The 21,875-nt window shown below is 41.6% G+C and overlaps 1 protein-coding gene across 1 annotated transcript in view; it reads left to right on the forward strand.

Annotated features, from left to right (window-relative positions):
- LOC306708776 (retinoic acid receptor beta-like) overlaps nt 1–21,875 on the forward strand; it is a gene marked incomplete at both ends in the record, with an annotated part of 87,302 nt that overhangs the window by 22,584 nt on the left and 42,843 nt on the right. Inside the window, 1 exon segment of the mRNA XM_079176708.1 lies at nt 17,063–17,211. Within this exon segment, the coding sequence (XP_079032834.1) occupies nt 17,063–17,211 (149 nt within the window).

Here is a 21,875-nt window from a genome sequence, read left to right on the forward strand (position 1 = left end):
TGTTTCTGGTGTTTGCCCAACGTTTTTAATAATAGAAAGGTAAAAGTCATATTGTATTACTGAGGCCTGCTGGTCGTAGTTGAAGGTCACATCCCACTCAACCTCAACATTCTCACTTTCCTCTGTATCTCAATGTCAAACTTCCTGTTTTTGCGTATCCGTCACTCTGTCTTTTCCTGATGGGACAATTCACTTGTTCTGGCTTTTAGTGCAGGAAGCAAATACATAACATTTCATATACTCATTTTACAAACTTTTGGGTGAATGTTGTTTGTCGAAGTGAGGGTACGTACTCTTGCTGCACCAGATAATGTAAAAAAAACAACAACAACACACTTTCAGAATAAAATGTTTTCTGTGTTGTTTTTTTGTGCCTCTTCAGACTCCCTGCCTCATTCTGGCTCACAGCTTTGTTCAGTGTGGCTATGGGAGGAAAAGCTCTTTGAATGAGGGACCCAGAGCAGAGTAGGAGCACCGCATAAAAGATGTTTTCTTTCTTGTGTTGTTTTATTGACAGTGTGAGGGGTTAATATAGCATGTGCCTTTGCTACGAGTGCTCCGTTTATTGTGAAAGAGTGTTCTTTTTTGTCTGTTTCGGTTGGTTAATGATCCATTGATGGATGGTTCAGCTTTAATTGTAGTGACGATATGAATCAATGCTTTAAATACAACCTGGAGGGAACAAGCTGTTGATCCTCTGCCTGCTCACACCTCTAAATATACACATATTTAAACCATATATATATCTGTGCCATTTATTTTAATAAGATTAAAAACTTCTGAAATGGGAAGGTATTTAAGTCTGTCAATGCTCCCTTACTGTTTCAATATGAAGAATTTATGCTAATGATGCACACCAAAATTAATCCTAATCTTCAGTTTCACTCTGTGTATCATGTTGCCTACACAAAGGCATAATTCCAATGCACGCTTTGGAATTGATACACAACCGGAGTGGAAAATATATGTGCCTCTGCCACGCAGCTTCAATTAAATTACCAATAGACTAAGTGCAAGTGTAACTAAATATAGCTGTTTGAACGAGGTTTGACCCACAGATGAATTGTGAGGACCAAATTCAGCTCTGCTCATAAATATGATATGAAATAAGGGTTTTTCTTGTGGAGAAGAAATGGGAATTTAAAGTGTACCTGAAGCTGCAGATTAGGGTGGTTTAGTTATCCACTTACTGGTCGTGTCGAAGCTCAGTACAGAGTGAAAACAGCAGCCGCCGCATGTGTGTGTCGTCCGCGAAGCTGTCAGGCTTTGCCCGGCCTTATTAAATGATCAGCTACGCTGTGTATTGTCACAGCCTGGTGAGTTTTGGCAGGGGCGGCCACGAGCTGCGGTGCACTGATGCCAAAAAGCGGCTTATCTTGATGGATGGGTTCATTATCACCTTCTAATTACAGGTGGATTTTCAGGTGTATTCATTACCCGCGCTGACCGGGGTTGTGTGCGTGCGTGTGTGTGTGTGTGTGTGTGTGTGTGTGTGTCCGGGGGTTACTGTTACATCGGCTGAACTGCAGGGGGTCAGCCGGTGTGTGTCGGGGGGGGTCCAGGGGTTCCTGTTTCAGCTCTGCTGTAGGCTCTCTGCAATATTCATGAGCTCCGTGGGGATCAGTGTGCTGTGCAGCGCCGCTGCCTCCTCTCAAACTGCCTTTTTTACTCCATCAAACACTATCACAAGTGTCGGTGTGCTGGCTTTCAGCACACTGACAACTGGGGCTGCAGGTACCATATATATATATATATATATATATATATATATATACTGTATATATTATATAGTCAATATAGTCGATTTACAGACAATTTATAGACAATTTACAGTTTTTCTTCATGCCTGAATTTTTTAGTAGGTTTATGATGTCGGTATTAAAGCTGATGATGATATTATTGGATTGAAGTTGTACATCTTGGGACCCCCTCACTGTCCCCTCTTTCTTTTTAAATTAGAAAATAAGTTATTTTAATAGTTTTTATCTTTTATGTTGTTGGGCCACTTGGGGGCAGTGGAAACAAGTTGTGAACTCTCCATTGACATATAACTTTTCAAGCTAATATGATGAAACAGTCTCTGTCCAGCAGACACAGAGCAACATTATAATTCATCATGTGTCTGGCGACCCTCAAAGTGTAATTCAATCTCCTTTTTTGGTCTCTACCAACTCCTCAAAAATATCTGCTTCTTACTAAATGCTCCACTATGTTCACCAGCTAGTTGCTGTTTGGTACTGAGTAGGTATACAGTGTTTTTTTAGAGCTAAACAATGAGCTAAAACTCTATAAAGTCAAATGGAGCTGCAGATTCAGGCGATAATCCTCTGTAGGTTCATCACTATGAGGGTTGAACACCAAGGCCCTCTCAGCGAAAGCTGACCACAAGGCCAATATGTGCTCACAGGGAGAGCTAAACACTAGAGCCCCCCTCAGCTCTTGCAGTGTGGGGCCTCCAGGCCCCTTGGTGTTTAAAGAGTGAGCTGACCACTTGGGCCCCTGGGCCCCTTTGCATCTGCATTGTGAGGGTCCCTGGACCCCTCAGTGCTTAAAGCATAAGCTCACCACTAGGTCCCCTGGGGCCCAGATGCTTACGTAAAGTACTGCATTCAAAACGTACTGAAAGTACCAAAATTAAAAGTACTTATTATGTGCTCAGATGTCGATCAGACCCTCATGGACTAACATGTTGTACTGTTAAATGATTACTTATTATCACCTTAGCTTAACCGAACACAAGCATCTTTAAATTTACAAATGCTATGTCAAATTATGACATTTCACCTGTAGCGGTCCTCATAAGTCATTATGTGGCATCACATAAGCATATAATGCATTATGATGATTGATATAATCAGAACATGATTTCATTAACGTAATGTGCATAGTAGGAGGTTGAATGTGCAGCTGCTGGACTTTTAATGACACGATGATGTAATCGATATACGATTATAATGGGCATATCTGATTATAATGCATCACGATGTGAGTCACTTGTCAGTTAAGCAAACGATGAAATGGTGGAGGTTGTGTTTGTGTGCACGATTCAGCTGACTCTCAGTTTCCTGTTAACTCATTATCAACTCATGCTGTTAGAAATCAGCGTGCGGTAGCTGCAACACGCTCAGTCACGAAGTTGGTGTTTTAAGTGATTGACATGTCATGCTCACATCAACAGCAACACTTTTGAGGATGGAATTAGAGCTGTGTGTGTGAAATAAGCCAGAAATGTATCTTTATTTATGATAAAATAAAAATAAAAGTTTCACTTCTGTTCTTTCAATCAAAGCTAAAATATAAATCTGTTCATTGACCGTACTCATAACTTTTACGTTTCTAATTGATTTAAGTTGTATTTTGTATGTCGGGCTGATCCCTCATGAGCTATAGCATGTGACTCTAACAGCTGTTGTTGTATTGCCAGCAGCCACATTCAGACCAGCATCAGCGCTGATAGATATGTTACCTATGACTTGATTGAGAGATTTACTCTTTGATCAGATATGAGACACATAACACGACTCCATCATGTAACCACCTTTTAATAACAAAGAGAAGACTTTCACAATAGCACGTATGCTAATGAGAAAACAAGGTGTATTAAAAAAAACACCTTTTGATGCGTTAAGTGAATGATCAGTTGGATCATTTTCTTTTGGCCACTACTACACTAACCAACTATTGAAAGGAGTGAATTGCATTCAGAAAGAACTGATTTTCCCTTCAAGTCAGCTGCAGGCCACAGTTATGCACCTTGTGGTCTTCAGTTTTACATCCTGGACTCTCCCGTCCCGAGCACTATTTGTTCTCACTTCAGTCTGTGGTCTGATACACCAGAAAAAAAACCTTGGGGGAGAATTGTTTTTCATGTCTCTTTTTTATCTTAAGTAAGTAACTTTAAGTAGCAAAACTTCAGTGAGGAAATACTCTGTTACAAGTAAAAGTCCTGAGCTTGAGTAGAGACACAGAAGTATATTCGGCAAAATGTAGTTAAATTGTGAAAAGTAGAAGTGCTCATTACGCAGCAGAATGGCCCCTTTTAGACCATTATATTATTGGATTATTGTGATGAAATACTTTATGAGCAGCTTTTTTATGTCGAAGCTGAGTTGAATTTGAACTGTTGGCTGGTTTAATCTGTAACAAAGCATCGTACTGCTTTGTACAAACAAATCATGTGTTTTGTGTGTAAAATTGAAGCAGTCAAATAAATGTAGTGCTCTGAGATCATGTTGTTGCTTTAGAGAATGGAGGTGTTTGCAGCCTCTTTCAAAATCAGATGTGGAAACTGTCCGGCAGAATAACAATCAACTCCGACTTTTGTTTTGAAATGTAGGACTTGGTTCAAGTATCCTTCTCAATGGTGTATATGACCTTATGTAACAATGATATAACCAAGTGTGTGTGTGTGTGTGTGTGTGTGTGTGTGTGTGTGTGTGTGTGTGTGTGTTTGAAAGAACATGGTCACAGATGCTATAATCAATTAACAAATTAAAATGAACACGATGTTTCACCATGAGCTTTGTTTTAAGAGGCCTGCTACTTTACTTTTCAAGAAATGTGACTGAGTGTGATTAGAGTTTACACGCCAATCATTTATTTTTTTAGGTTGATTATGATGCATCATTAACGGTTAACATTATAGTTTTTGACAGATTTATACTATTTTTTATATTTTATTACAACAGAGACGTTCACTTACTTAACTGAGTTTACAGTTGGCACATGACTTTTCTTATAATAAAATTACAGCTCAGTTGCATTATTTTATTAAAAGTAATTCGGTGGCATGTAAAGTGCAGGTATACTATATCTGTGATCACTAAAGGGAGATGAGCCAACATTATAAATCGTATTAAATGCAGCAATCACACTGATTCTATGTCTTTTTGTCTTCTCTTCTTCTTCTTATTATCTTATTATGATGCTGAGCCTTTTTTTTACTCAGAACACATTCTAACTCATTATCTTTATTGAGTACAAACTCCCTTCAAATGTCTAAAATCCAAATATTACACAATGAACATTAGAATATACTGTAATCCGTTACAGCCTGGCTCCATTCACTCTACTGCATCTACTGTAAAGCTCTGCCAATACATTAAGATCAAAGAGTTTATACAGTCGTCATCATCGTCGTCAGTACAGCAATCACATACATTACCTTCACAACATGCTTCTCACATTTTAAGTTGTTCAGTGCTATAGACTGAACCACAACTGATCTTGATTTTGCCCATTTTATCAAGACTTTGTGTCATTTTATTGAAGAGAAAAAGCAAAACAGGATGCTCCAGATATGTCAAAATAAAGTTCAGAAAAAATGTTTCCTTTTTACAAATTAATGACACTGAGCAGATAATATCGTCTGTAACTTCTGCAGTTTGTTAAATGTTATGACATTAAAAACATACTTTTGTTTATTTGCATTATTATTATATAAATACCTATTGGTCCTGTAACGCACATGGACATTTATATCTGTAGGAATTAAGCATTTTCCTGTCACTGTGCGTGAAAAGCAGCACCCTTCAGAGCACATAGAGCTGTGGTAATACTTCCTCAGCTTCAAGAAAAAAAAACGAAAAAAAAAAACGATTCAAATTTTAGGGACGCTCTTGTATTTTGTTCTTTCCAAGAATGAAGAAGTAAAAAAAGGATCTTTATAATTTGTCCGCCTGCGTTTCTTCTCTCCGCCTTGTTCCGCGCTGCGGAGCTGCAGTGATGTCAGCCTGCCTGGGTCATATGAAGGTCAGCAGCTTCGGAAGGGTTCATGCAAAGTTCACTCGCATATATTAGGCAATTCAATCTTTCATTCTCGGTGGCAAAACTAGTTGGAAATGAGCTGCACTGGGGGACGGATAACCCATTCGTCATCGGAGAGGAGAACGTGCTTTTAAACGCCGTCCGTGTTATTTTTGAGAATAGAAAAGAAAGATCCTCCAGTTCATGCGGGCTTTGCCGCTGCTGGTAACCGGGACGGGACGACTTCAATGACAACACGTCGGGATATCATCATTATTACTATTATTATGAAGAAGTCCCGTTCACACGTCCGTGGCAGCGCGCTGACTGGACACGATGCGATAAAATGGCAAATGAGCATTTAGAGCAGTCGTGGAGCATTTTGGTCCGAAATAATTCATGATTCCGGTGCGGGACGAAGGAGAACAAGAGGAGCGAAATCTGCCGTGCCAAGAAGAAGAAGGAGAAGAAGAGGAGGAGGAGAGGAGCAGCAGGAGGAGGAGGAGGAGGAGGAGGAGGAGGGGGGAGAATCAGCGGAGTTTGATGGAGTTGTGTGCGCTTATGCCGGTGATTTTTATCCATAACGCACAAGACTAGTTGAACGACGCGCCGTCATCATGTTTGACTGCATGGACGTGCTGGCCGTGAGTCCCGGGCAGATGCTGGATTTCTACACGTCCAGCCCGTCCTCCTGCATGCTGCAGGAGAAGGCTCTGAAAGCCTGCATCAGCGGACTGGCGCACAGAGAGTGGCAACACCGCCGGAGCGCACACTGTAGGTCCAACTTCTCCTCGTCTCTTGTTATTGTTGGTGTTGTGGTTTATTGGCTCGACTTAACGCCGCGTGGATGCAGCTCTGAGTGATGATGAGTGCTGTCTGATGAGTCAACAAGTTTGCCAAAAAAAGGGGGGCCTCCAGATCTGATAATTACTGCTGATCTGATAATGCTCGTTTCAAATCAGACAAATTAGGGAATTGCACTTTAGGAGTTGTTGGAAAACTCTTGGAAACGGGACGCCTGAACGCATCACAGGCGCTTCATAAAAACAATAGGAGGATTAATTCTCGAAACACAGAGGGGGGATATTTTTAGAGTGACACGATAAAGTAAAATTGTGTGTGATGACAACACAAAAAGTTTGTTTTTGATTGTAAGATTCCGCAGAAAACTCTTCAGAACTTTCCCAAAACGTCACATTTCACCACCGTGCGCCGTCATACATTCTCAGCAGTGGTAGCAGCCCCAAACCTGCTGATGTATGGCTTGTCTTAGATCAGTTCAGTTCAGAGAGCAGCGGGCTGGAGGAATGTGGAGAGTAAACACAGGCGGCGTTTCCACACCTCCTCCCCGGCCGCACATGACAGGAGGGGCGGCCATGGCGAGCCGCGAACCTCCGCTCTGTGACACTGATTTAGATAAATGACCCCGCGGACTTTTCAACAAGATTAGCGGGCTGCTATCGTAACATGTCCACCTCTCGCGTTTTCAATTGGCCGAGGCTGATCGATTGCTGCCTCTAGTTTTTTGTCCAGGAGACTAAGTGGATGCTTTAAGGGCAGCTGCATTCCTAATTTATCTGATCAGAATTTACATTTAGGTGATCATGTGAGGATACAATCATCATCATAATGAGAGCAAAAGAAATGTAGGATGGTGAATAGTTTGGCTGGAAAATATATAAAAATTACTCTGGTGCAAAAACTACATTTATTGTAAATATCTTCTCCAGATCTGGATCACTTACTGTGAGCTCATGAGGCACTAGTCACTGTTTGTTTTTCACTGTCACCCTGCTGCTGCTGCTGCTGCCCGTGATTTATCCTCATCTGATAACGACCAGCCTCCAGCTGTCATTCCTCAGGAAGTGTTTGCTCAAGGGCACTTGGGTAAAAAGAGGCTCTTATCAGTGGAGGGAAAGTGCAAAAAGGACAGTTGCCACTTTAAACACTTCGCTCTGCTGCAGGTCAGTGTTTGATGAGAAGCTCTCTGAAAGCAAAATTTGAGAGATGATAGAAATCTGCAAATTACTTATTATTGTTGTTGCGATTAATGGCTTTGCCTCTAAATTCAAATCACAAGTTCCCAGAGTGCAATGTTGCATCTTTTATCCAAGTACATTAAATGACTATTGTACGTGACAAAGTGAGCTATAGAATCTTAATTCATGGAGTGTTTGCTAGAAAAAGTATTTTAATAATGAATTACAATGAAGTTTTTGGCAGCCCACTAATCATCTAATCATATTTAGCTTTTTAGACCGATAATAAAAATATAGCAGCGTATGTAATTTATTTTTTCTTCGTAATCGTGATGGTAAACTTGTTGATAATGCGTGAAAATAATCTGAAGTGATGTGAAAGTCATTTCTTTAACTAAAGTTGTTATTCACGTCATGAGAGTTTGTTCACTAAATTTATAAAAATGTATTTGAAAAATTGGACAGATTGTTTAATTGTTTTTCAGTAAAAATGTAATTTCATCCTTCCAGATGAACCGCATAACTTTCATCTCGCCCATATAATTATTATATATTATCATCTTATTTCTGACAATTAGAGTCCTAACACCTGTCAACATTCTCAGAAAAATTTCACACCAAAAAGAAGGTCTCAAATTAGTTTTCATATTTGGATTTTTCCTAATCAATAATCCCAATAAGTGCTGTATTATATTTTCTGTAATTTGAAATTCTTCAATGAATTGTAGATTATTTTATTTATTTCATGACGTTCAACGTTGTTGTCACTCATGTCATCAATCCTCCATAAAATCTGTTTATTGTCATGCTCATTATAAATCGCTTATTGTGCGTTACATCCATAACCTTTTTTCAAAGTCAAGTTGAAAAATTAGAAATTAGTGGCAAAACACTTAGAAATGAATCACCTATACAATCACAGTCAATATAGTCTATGGTTTTATTTAAATACTTAAAATAGTTAGCTTAAAATAAAAACAATTCAATTAAATTATTAAATCTTAATCATGAATGTAGAAGAGAGTAGATAATATTTTTGGCGTTGTGGTCCGTTAAAGATCAACTTTAGTTTTTTTACATCTTAAATATACTTTTTTATACATTTAAGGGCTCTATTATGAAGTGGCAGTCAGGTAAAATTGCAAAAAAAAATGTCCTGTGAGGTTTGAACAGTTGTAGAGCAGCTTGTTAAAAGGTTTGGACAGACTTTAAGCTGCTCCGGTGGCCCCTCTTTGACAGGGCCGAAGCCAGGATTTCAACAACACAGAGGTCAAGACTAGGTCCCCACATACACCAAAGTCAGAATTCGGCTGCCTTTGTCACTCAGAGCATTAGTGTTTGGTGTGCGTTGGTTAACACTCAGGTGTTTTGATTGGCCATGCCGTTAGACAATCGGTACGACACAAATGCTCACGCTGACCTTATAAGACTCTAAATGGGACAAAAGAACAGAGTGTTGATTTTTATTTCATGTTTTCTCACGATGAAGTCGTTCTCGGCTAGCAAAGCGCCATGTTGGCCTTTAGTGCTGTCAGACCCTTGACCGTTTCCTGTTTGAAGAAGGCGCTGTTTAAATTAAACTTTCATTTGAGAAAGCCTCTCTCAGGGTCACTGAAATGTTGGTTTATTAATTTATTTGTTCAGGATAATGGAAACCTCCTGGGTGTTAATTAACTGCATTGACAACGAGCCAACCATTAATGCACTTCCTCTTCCAGTTTAGATGCTAATTAAGAATGATCAAGGACCTCCTTTTACACAGATGAAATGGGCTTTGCGGCTAAGGAATGGCTGCACATGATGCCCGCGCCTGTGTGAAGACACAAATGAAGTTCACATTAAAAGCATCAAGTCATTGTATCTCATCAAAACAAATCCCCCCCAAAAAAATCAGATAAGTGGAAAGGTGATCATCTGTAAACGCCGCCGCTATTGTGACTTAAAAAGAGACAGAGTGCGATGTTCCAGTGTGATACGTATATGTACGGCTGGTGTGTGTTATGGGATAATTGGGGCCTTTTTGTCTTCAAGGCTTAAGCGCCTCTGATATGGACATGAAAAGCCATTAGCACAGCTTGCACACCAAGTTAATTTAGTGGGCGTGTGGAATGAAAGGCGGATGGGGGGAAATAAAAAGCGGTGTACAACAGTGAAATGAAAGGGAAGCTCTCTGATGCCAGGCATGTTTAATCGACATGATTAGGACAGCGTTGGGGTCCCACCAGCAGCGATACTGGTCTTCTAATAAATATCAAATACTCGACCACAGCAGCAGAAAAAAGCAGCTTTTCACGAGTCATAGCTGTAGCCTTAAAACAAGCTGCTTAACTCTAAACTATATATGTTTTAATCTGGGTCCAGTAGAGAACTTTACTTTGTCCTGATGGTTTAGTTGTTGTTTTCAGAGGCTTTTTAACTCTTTGAAAGATAAAACACTAAATCCTTTGGCATTAATGCAAGGCGAGTGTGTTTGTGTATCGCATTCAAAGCAATTCAAAGTGCTTTACATGAATCATAAAAAAGACATATAAGATATAAAAGAAACCAAAGAAAACAGCTGAGAGATATAAAGTCATATCATATGTGGTGTGTCGAAAGACAGGAAGCAGACGTGACCCAGCAGAAAGACAGCCGAGAGGTCTGGTGCTTCATAAAACAACACTTTCAAAGTCCATAACTAAACATTTCTGGCTTGTGGTCTTTAGCATTACGGATCCAACTGACTTTTAATTCTTCTTCTTTGGCACCAAAAACTAAATAATTAAAATGTTTGAAATTATTCCCAAAATGAAACAATAAAATACTGAGGTGTGCCATGTGATGGAGTTCCTGCTTGATCCTCTTTGCACGTTTTATGAATTCATTCAGATCTTCAGAAGCGATTTTGCGGATTATTTATTTATCTGTTTCCTGAAGAACAGCTTCAAACCAGCTCATTTGCATATTCATTATGAATTGCTTGTTGCTCATAACAACCCAAACCTTTTTTTTTTTTTTACACAGAGTAGAATCAGTTGGTGGCAAAACATCCTTTAAAAACCTTAGAAACCGCCTCAAACATCTGAACAATCACTCATTTAGATACATTAATATAAACGTATTTCATATATTTTTTGAAAAGGGGACAGCTTGAAGCTGGAATTACATTTGAAAACGTAATCATGAATGTAAGACTGTGGAGGATACCGCAACATGTTGGGTTTGATTTCAATCTGTTAAGGATCAACTTCAGCTGTTTTTAACCCTTAAACTGACTTATTTTGTGCACATGTACCGTAACTTTACTAAAGAATGTTTAAGGGGCTTGGTGGAGGTGTAGAGTTACAGGCTTTCGCTCCAGAGCATTAAACATTTATATTTTGATTGTAAATGCCAGCAGGAATACTGACAAAATTACGGTCTAGCAAAAGGAATACTGTATAAGGCAAATGTTTTCCCTCAGATATAAATATTTTTTAGCAACATGTTATCAGCCTCTATACAAAATGATTTCTGCAGCTGAAAATAATCTATTCCTTGTGTCGGCTGAAACATTCCGATTGTTGAATTGGATTTCATCCCTTATTTGCCACACCCTTCCCACAGCTCCTCACTTCTCTTGACTGTTTTCTAACAGAGCTGACTCCAGAATCCAGTTACATCTAAAAGTGCTGGCTGGGGGAGAATAAAAACCATAGCGGCGCTGTGCTTTTAAGGCCACAAATTCCTGTGGATTAAAAAGAAACCTCTCGCATTTCAGCCACCTTATTTCTTTCCTCCCTCCCTCGTCATCTGCTTTTATGGCCGTCTTGGTTTCTCGCTCGCTTTTTATGAAAGCTTTGAAGCGGCCGGCACCTGTTGAGTTTGGCGCTGCTGCTTCCCGTCAACGTGTAGTTTGACCTCGGCGCTGCTATCAGCCCCGCGGGTCGCCGCGAGGTCACAGCGGTGGTCAAAAGGACGGGTTGGGGGGGGGGCGGCGGGTTTGGTCACATGACTGCCTGGGAATATTTAAACCTAAACGCTTGATAATGCCTCGTCAGTACATGAAATCGAGAACTGGAGTCAAAATTTTGAGTTTTTCCTTTGTCAAATGTGGATTTCAAAGCTCTGATGAAAAGCAGATCCTCTCCTCAGCAGACATGAAGTCAAATGACTTGTTCCTCATTGTTATTTTCCTTTCCTTGAGTGTTTAAAGCTCTTCCAAATATCCCCCCTCTGTAAAACGCATCGGAGAGCGGAGCAAAGCTGCTTCTCATTTGGTGTACTCTGGGTGAACTTTGACCATTTCCTCTGACTGGGCCTGCTGTATGTGAGCTATGCGCTCGGCACTCCTGCAGAGACAACCTGGAGGAAAACACTCTGAGACTGGACGGAGCATCAGCTGAGTGAAGGGGGAAGAGGAGGAGGAGGAGGAGGAGGAGGAGGAGGAGTAGGGGGGAGAGTGGATCCACCGACTGGGAGTAATATTCCTCTAATCCTCCTAGGCTATGCCCGCCGCTCCACACCCATATCACCACAGCTTTCTCCTTAACACAAACCAAATACACAAATACCCCGAGGAGCTCCAGGAAATGCCTCTCTTTCTCTTCATCCTGCCTCTTTTCCCTTCTTTTCTTTCTCTCTCCTCGTTTCTGCTGATCCTTTATAATTTGTCAGGTTTAATTCAATCACTTTGACTTATGGTTCTTGCCTTTCAATTGATTTTCTTTTTTTTCTAAACTAAAATTAAGCACTGCTTTTTTTTTTAAGTGCACCTTTCCCTTCCATTATCTGCAGCAGAGAGGCAGCTTTGTCCTAATTCTGAATGCGGCATCGTTGTGTTAAACTGCCTGTGTGCAGCGACAGACTTTGCTTCGGGTTCTTTGCCATCTGTTGGTCCCGTGGACCATGTGGGGAGAGTTTTACATGTCACTGGTTTTGGGGGAACTGGATATAAGGATGTAGAGGACACAGAGCGGATAGATGACGCTGCAGCTCTGCAGATTATTTCTTCATTACCTACATGTAACCTCACATCCTGCCTCACACTGCTCGTTTGGAGCTGGACCAGTGTCAGTGTTCGGGTTTTTCAAGCTGACCGCGACGCCCACTGTATATTTTTTTGGACGGTTGTTGCCAAGAGCCTGTAGACAATTTACCGGTAATGACCATTTTCTGTTGCATTGGATTTGTGTCTCCATTCTGAGCATGCAATGGCCCATTCTGCCCACAGATTTGATCATAAATTATATTTTTTAGAGACATTTTTAAACACAAAAACGAATAGTTACAATTTTGGTCACTCTGTGTTGATAATTTTCTGGGGGGTATTGACTAGTATTGTCAGTACATAAGCAAACAATAATAACTTGCTCGCACATTTTTGCCAATTTACAAAAATTGTTTCCAGTTGGGCCTCATTTTCTATTGGCATCCGATACTATTGGCAATTGTAACGCTGTTCTCCTAACGTTTTTTGATGACATCCGGGAACATTTGGATATTTTGAAGTCAGACACAAACATTACGATCAGACAGGTTGTAACTTTAGAAGTCTGGAAGATATCAGACCGAGGCTGTGTTCGAAATGGCATACATTCTTTTGACGTAAAATTTAGTATGTAGTGCATAGCATGTGGATTACGCGTATGTGAGAAATGCCTGGATGTATACTACGCAAGCCAGAATTTCTGAGTATGAGAAAAGTATATGCAAACACCAATTTGTCTCTGATCTGGAGCTTTTGTTGGGGGGCTCCAATTTCTGTTAGCGAGTGGAAAATCCAGGCTGAAGTCGTTTAGTTTGAACATTAGAGAGTGAAATGTTGGCCAAAATGAGACCCAAGTTGTTATAAACCAAAATTAGATGCAATTTTTGTTGGATTGCCGCGACTGTGGCCACAAGTTACAATTACAGTTACAAAGTAGAGAAGAGTCAGTGAACTGATGACCTTAATGTCAGTTACACAGCCATTTATAACCAAACTTGAGCTAACATTAGCCACTATCATATCCAACCAAGTAAGGCTTTAACAGAAAAACACAAAGGTTGTATTTTATTCTGAACTTTATATTTGTCAGTTGTGTTATTTCTTCTTTTAAACATTACATTGCATCACTTTTATTTTTAAACCGGCACTTGTCGCGGCAGATGATTGTCTTGATCTGATGAAGTCGCGGCGCCTTTATCAGATCAAGACACGAGGAGATTATCACATCTTTCTAAATGTTATCAGTCAAAACTAATTCTAATTTGCAAGCAAAGTTTTTAAAAGTAACTCAATTTCATGTGTACTTTCATCGGCTGTGTGCTTTTCAGAGCTCATCCCTATGGCTGATACTTATACAGGCCAGTATTTATCTGGGAGCTCCCGGTGTCCGCAGGCTGCGTCCCAGTAGACGGGCCAATCAGAGGGGCTGTTTTCTCTCGTCTTTCCCCTCATTCAGCCTGCAGCCTCCAGCAGGGTGTGTGTGCTTTCCTGTTTGACCCCGGCGGCAGGTTCAGCCAGAGGCTAACGGTTCAGCAGCCACAGATTTTTCTCTGGCTGCTCTTAAGCCGGACTCGCCGTGTGCGCTTGTCTGTCACCAGCCTTTATTCCTCTAATGGAGCTTTCTGTGTATGTTAACATGCGGGGAAGTCGACTCAAAGTTTAATCACGCAGAAAATAGAAAAAGGCTCCCCTGCACCTGATAGGGCCTATACACCACCACACAGGTACCCATTGACCACCCCCTCCTTACACACACACCCACACACACACACACACACACACGTACACACACTCTGAGGGGTGTAATGAATCTACGTTTATGCGTCCCATCTGTCTGCAGGTGGTCACACCGCCTCCCGGACGCAGCCATGAGTTTCAAATAGGCAGTGAGGCTGAATTGTTGGCGCTGCCGCTCCTCAATGTGGGACTACCCAGCCGTCACAAATGCTCCGAAGCCATATCAGTAACAAAAGTATTTTTCCTCTAGATGTATGTTAAAGTGCGGGGAAGGCTAATACACATTGTGATTGTGCTCCAGTAGTCCTACATCCTCATCCTCATCTCAGGTGAACAGCTTGTTTCACTTATTACATGTTTGATGCAGGACAGAGATATTACTGTGTGGATGTCTCTGTAGTGAGGAGGCAAAGGGACGAACTCAGCCTGTGGATGAAGCATGTATATGATGCTGGACATTTGAAATGAAACGTGTAAACAGGGCCTTTGGTTGTATGAACACATTATATAAAAAAAACATGTTTCTGTTCCTTAAAGGTCTTGAAAAGGTTTTGGTATCAGTACTGAAACCCCAGCCCAACATGTACGCTGTATTAGTTAAATGCTTCTTAGACACAAAACGCGACAGCGTCTAGTCCCCCTTCTCTCCCCTATCAGATGGCTTTGTGTGTCAGACCACTGGCTTGCCTCCAGCGCGGTGTCTCACCATACATCTGCTTTATGTGCAAGCTGCTTCTGACTGCTCTCTGCCAACAACAGAAGGAAACCATTTGGAGAGATGAGATGACCCGACTTCAATGAAAACAAATGTCTGTCTGTCTGTCTGTCTGTCTGTCCTCGTCAATGAAACCAGGTCGCACCGGAGTTGTTTAAAGAACGGAGAAATAACGTGGCTGACTGAAGTTGTTTACTCTCAGATGAATACCACTTGAAATTCAGACCGGCGAACTTTTCAAAATCCCAACGCAGCACCATTATGTCAGCTTTATGCAAGTCTACTTAAAGATTCTGCAGAACTTTTAAGCAGTTGCTGCTCTCACAGTTTCGCAACGAGTCACGGAGACTTCTCCTTGCTGCCCGAACTGTTCCTCAAACCCAGATAAGAGCGAGAATCGATAGAATTATGAATCATCTCATTCTAATTAACCTCGATGATCATCTTACGTTGCCATCCCTTATTACAGAGGTAACATTCATTCTCACGTACAGTGCTGATGTGCTGCAGACTTGTTAAGTCTTCCCTGGAGCCACTGGAAGTTGCCGAATTCAAAGCTGCAAATTCAACATGCGCAAAAAGTCACACAGGGTGAATGTAGCCGAAGATTAGATTAAACCGCCAGGGAATTCCATGCAAGGACGAGGGTCCTGTAATTATAAGAGCGTGTCCCTTACCATCAGTAATTGAGTTTACTCTGATGAAGTACGGAAGAATGTAATCTAATCAGTAGAGATGCTGGAGAGACTGTTCTCCATTTTCTATGCAGATTGGCTGTGTGCATGTGGACACTCAACAGTTCGGTCTGTGCATAGGTTCAAAGTCTGGTACGTTTTCACTAAGTTTGTTATGAATGCTCTATCTTCAAGTACTCTTCAAGTAGTCTCCAAATTACAAGCACATATACTATAAATCAGGGGTGTCAAACATACGGCCCGCGGGCCGGATCCGGCCCGCCACGTCATTTTATGTGGCCCGCGAATCCGCCAGCAAAAAAAAAAAATGTAAAAGTCGGACAATTTACAAATATCCGTTGTATCGCGCACGGCGGAGCTCCTCCCCGATCCGCACGCGCCGCGCACACCTCCACCAGCGTATGTGGCAGCAGCAGCAGCAGCAGCAGCCCCCCTCCCCACCGAAGACGAAGGAGCACCCCCCCCCCCCCCCCCCCCCCCCCCCCCCCCGCCGACAACCGGCCCTTTGGGGGCAACCATGATGCTGATGTGGCCCCAGAGCGACAATGAGTTTGACACCCCTGCTATAAATAATACAGTTTAACGTCTCTTTCCTTCTTTCTGGTGAGGCTGGTCTTGAAACCGATGTGTGAGTTATTGTGACGTGTTAAGTATTTAGTACTTGGTGTACGTACTTATTCTGAGCCCAAACATGTTTTTCTAAGTGGTTAAATGTTAAATGTGCTAACCACGTGATGGGCTGTTAAAAAAGGTTGAAGAAATGTTTTGTGAGGAAGGAAATGCATTAAACTCTTTGTTTGATCTAAATGATACACACAATGTGTTTTGGTGAGAAACAAAAATGTTGTTCATTTACATCCACAGGGCACCTTTAACATAAAGTGATAAAAGCCACACTAGCGGCTCTGTGAGGCTTACAGTGGTGCTTAGTGCTACATGCTAACATGCGCTCAATGGCAATGCCTACATGCTGATGTTAAGCATGTTAGTTTAGTGTGTTTGCAAGAGGTTTGAATGGTTTATGATTCTGACAGACGTACCGACCATTACCATCCCCGGAACTACTAGTACGGCTATAAACTTTGGATTTTCAACCTCCTAAAATCAACAGAAGAGTTTTCTGAATTTAGAGAGTTAACTAATACCATCAACGAATACTTCTCTAGTTCCAGGTGTCTAAATGAATCATTCCAGCCATTTAAAACCTTCATCTTCTTTCTTCTCTTGTTTGCATTCCCCGCAGCCATTGAAACGCAGAGCACCAGTTCTGAGGAGCTCGTCCCCAGCCCGCCGTCCCCGCTGCCCCCTCCTAGAATCTACAAGCCCTGCTTCGTCTGCGACGACAAGTCCTCTGGATACCACTATGGTGTCAGCGCTTGTGAGGGCTGCAAGGTAGGACTCCAGTACCTCCCCACACTGTGACATGCTGTGTTTTCCTCTCTGTGACGCAGCGGGCATTTGCACTCCGAGCAGTTATTATTAAACCCTGAAGTGAGAGTGAAGTGTCTCAGTGTGACAAAGAGCTCTTTAAGTAAAGAATTATAATATTGGCTGATAAATCAGTAGTGTAAATGGCTGTATAACATAAGTATACATTGTATATATTATAACTTATATAAAATTGTTAAACAAATAGCTTTACATTTGTTTGAGTTACCATCAGTCTGTCTCATAATGAGACTGATGTGTGGACACAGAAGAAGAGTCAGTTCCTCACATACCTCTCGAAGGAATAAGTCATCTCGATATGTTTGTTTTTCATTTGTGCCGGCTTATTCTTTTAATGCCTTCCGCGACGCAGAATTAATTCCATTTGCCGCATTGTTTTAGCTGCAGAACACCTTTACGAATATAGCAAAACCAAAAAACAAATGCGGGATTAAAACCACTAGAGGTAAGTGGGGAAATGTTTTTTTTTTTTTTTTTTTTTTATTCGGGACGTGACAGTACCTCCTCTGTCTCAGTCTGCCATTTCCAAATGTTCTACTTTTGGAAATTCCTTCCAACATCTGCTCTGCCAGCACTTGTCTGTCCGTCTCCTACTTACAGCAGCTGTTGCTAGGTAACCGCTCACGCCCGCATGCACGTAGACACATAATATATGAACAAACGTTCAGGAGCCTAGTCAGTGAAAAGGCTGCTGTACCTTTTTAAAAACATTATTTATTAAGTCTGCAACGTTACGTAAAACTGCTGAAAGAAGTAAAGCTTTACGTTACTTATTGGGAACATTAATACATTACAGTGATGTCTCCTGGAGAAATGCACGCGTCTTCCTCGCAGACAGCCTGTGTGATTCCTTCCCAGGCGATGCTGTTTTCTCCCATGCAGCCAGACTGCGCTGCGACGTCCTCTCTCTCTCTCCTTCGAGCCTCTGTAATTGAAGCAGTGGTATGCCAGGAATCCTTTGGAGTTTTTGGCCCAGAGGGAGGTGGTGATCAGCTCACTCACTAGGCTCTGGGTCAAACTAAGTTCTCCGCGGGCTCCCATGCCGCTTACGCGCCGATATAAGCCTCATCGCAAAGGGCCTGTCATGACCTCTGACCTCGCTGCTCTGGCCTCTGTTCAAAAAGGTGCAATGTGTAAGATCTGGCCGTGGTTTTGGTTTAAAAGGTTCAAAAAAATTAACTGACATTATGAACAGGATGTGAGGAGGTTACAGTGTTCTGTCAGAGAAAGTTGTGTTGCACAGATTTCTAATGAAACGAGCATGCTAACCAGCTAGCCCTGACATGTCCTGGCTTGTAATACCACGTGTACCTCGAGAGGCGAAAGTGAGAGACTGTAGCGTCCAGTCTGCCTTCAGTCCAGCATGAGAGGACAAAGAAGTAGAGCTGCCCAGAAGGCTTCACGTTGAAGGCACAGGGGCTGTGTAATGTTTTCATAGTTTGGATTTAATCAAAACTGGCAGAAACAAGAAAACAACCTGTATTTTTCCTTCATCTTCCCCGCCACCAGGAGACTATTTCACCCCCAGGACGGCAGGCGGACCTTCAGTTAGTGGTTAGCCGTAGCAACAAACGTTAGCATTCAGCTGGCACAGAAAGTTTGCTGATCCAGCGCAGGCTGAATTTGAGTTGCTACAGCTAACTGTAAGTAAGCCGCACGCTCTCCTCCGTAAAATACTGTCCTGGTGGTGGGCAGGACTTTCTGCCTTGGATTTAATCCAATAAACAGACTATGAAAGCGTACACAGCCTGTACAGACCCCAGTTAATGGCACGGTAAACACAAAAGCGTGCACTTCATAACATAGCAGTGTTGTTTTGACCGGCTCTGAGTTTCAGCAGTTTGGTCGTTCTTTTTTAAACATTCTTGCCTTGCTGTTAGTTACTATTTAGCTTTTTTTTTCCTTTTAAATAACTGATAACTGTACATTTAGATTGTATGGACCAAGAAGTAGGGGTGAAATGCTGCCCCCTATTTGTTTGGAGCAGATAGCCAGATCTTACACATTGCACCTTTAAGGAAAACTTACTATTAAAAAAAAAGATATCGGTGCTGTTTATGAAGTATGTACACAACAGTTTAGTTTGGGCACAACAGACTGGGACTGAGCACCCTAAGTGCAGATTGTGCTTCCCTAATGACGGATGCAGGTGGTGGATAAAGCGGAATCTCCGTCAGAGTGCTCCTGAGAATGCAGCCAATATGGTTTCATCCCATCCATCCTCTCACTCCAGACCGCTGATGTAAAAATAGTTCACTTCATGGCAGAATGGCCTTGATTATTGTGACATCCTGACTCAAGAGGATTAAGCAGCGGATTATAGTTTTTTCTTTTTCACTGTGTTGTATTTCTGTCTCCATGGCGAAGGCATTGTTGTCTGCGGTGCAAGGGGCGAGCTCCTTCTATTCGGTAGATGCAACCAAGCATGCTGTACAGCTGTAGGCTTTTAGCCAGCAAGAAGAGCCTTTTACCGCCCAGTGAATGTGCCAATTAGAGCCACAAATAGACTCAAAGACACAAAGTGTGTGTGTGTGCTTTGTAGGATGTATATATATATATATATATGTGAAGCACTTAAAAAAAATGCACATTCACATGCATGCATATGTTGCAATAATAAAAATGATCTCACAGTACACAGAAGGCCAGTCCCAGCCCTGCATCTAATCATTAATGTGAACTTAAAGGGTCCACTCAGACGTTGGCAAAAAGCAGTGACATATAGGTTACCAAAGTAAGCTAATTAATAAGGTTACGAGAAACGCTAGAACTAGTTGAGTTTTTTTTGTATTTTATATTATATTTCATTGAACAAATACTCATTTATTTAATAATTCCTTAATCTATAAAATGTAAAATAATAGCAGTTTGCAATTGTATAAAACAGAAAAGCGGCAAAGCTTCCCATTTGAGAATCTGGAATCTACTCTTAGATAATAAAGGACTTTTTTTCATTTTCTGTCAATCCACTTACTAGCAGGATACCCACTGCACAAAGAGCAAGAGGGAAAACAACATTACTGTAACACAATAGGTACAGTAGTGGTGGAACTTTTAGGAGTGTGTGATTCTTCTAGCGTGACTGAGTTAGTGTGTGTGGCCTTGACAGATCTGCTGTGTGGACAGAGCTGATTTGAATTGTTAAAACGGGGTGCAGGCATATGGGCCTCCAGAAGCACATGCATATGCAACAGATGACAGTTTCATCTGTGTTGACCCAAAGTCAAGAAATCCTCCAAAGTCATGGCAGCCTTCACATTCAGTCACCCCTACACTTCCTGCTATTACCGTCCTTCTGAAAACTCACACAAAATGTCCCAGGCACCGTGGGAGCATCTCAAAGACCCAAGAGGCAATCTGATCAACGTTTCTGCCACTTTATTTGAGCATGATTACTTTTCTACCTCTCCGGTTCATTCAGCTGACAAACACAAGAAGAAAAAAAAATGAAATATCTGGTTATATTTGTCTTTCCAAGCATGAGGAACTGCCGGCTATCAGATATCTGTCTACCTGTAAAGCCTCATATTTTGGCATCATTTCCTGCAGCTAATGTTTCACTCCTAATCAAGTCCATCCGAATTTCTCACGGTAGAGGAAACTTAAAGGGCTGTTTGCAGACAAATGATGAAAAATCTTTCTAATTCCAGCGAACAGACCGTAAAGAGATTTCATAGGGACTATTTCTTTGCAAGAAAGTTGCTCTGATGAAAACACAGTAAGGTCTGTTGGAATTTTTAAAGCCCTTTTTTCTGACACACACTTTGTTCCCTAAATGTGCTGGCAATTTGACATATTGGTCTCCCATGAATCTCGGACTTTAGGGCCTTCCAGACACAACGCGACACAACGTTTTGGATGCCAAAATAAAGTGTGAGCATTGTGGCTCTTGCTGTAGTGGTCCTGTCTAATTTGAATAGAGCAGGGGTCAAACTCATTTTAGTTCATGGGGCCACATCTCAATTTTATCTCAAGTGGGCCGAACCGGGAGCACTGAGAGGTGCTGTGAACACAGGCTTCCCATTTACTTCCTTGAAGAAATAGAAACTGGTCCATTTTTCTTGGAAACACTTGCAATTTATTCAGAAATGAATTAAAATTAATGACATCTCTGCAATTTTCACACTTTACAAAGTCATCCAGGGGGCCGGATTGGACTTTTTGGCGGGCCAGTACTGGCCCTCAGGCCGTATGTCTGACACCCCTGGAATAAAGCCATAACAAACAATGAACACCTGCTGCCCTAATGACACAAAATTAAACTAATGTTGTGGAGTGAAGATAGGACTCTCAGAGATGGATCTCTAAAAAACTGGACTGTAAAAACAGGGAGCTATCTGTATGACTAGATACCACTAGAGGAAAGCTTAGAGGATAGAATGTGTGCAAAGCACTTTACAAAATGACATCTTAACATTGCTTTGCATAAGCCCTGAAACGTCCAGAAAGAAAAGGAGGCTTGAATCTGTATACGCGTGTCGTCAGCGCTGACAGGCCTTTAGGAACGAGGACAAAACTTTGAGCCGTGAACACTCCTCCCCCTCTCTCTTTTACTTGGTGGGTCCCGAGGCGTTGACACAGCGGGATTAGTTTGATGGAACTGGTTT

This window comes from Pholis gunnellus (genome assembly GCF_910591455.1).
Source record: "Pholis gunnellus genome assembly, chromosome: 16".
Classification (NCBI taxonomy): domain Eukaryota; kingdom Metazoa; phylum Chordata; class Actinopteri; order Perciformes; family Pholidae; genus Pholis; species Pholis gunnellus.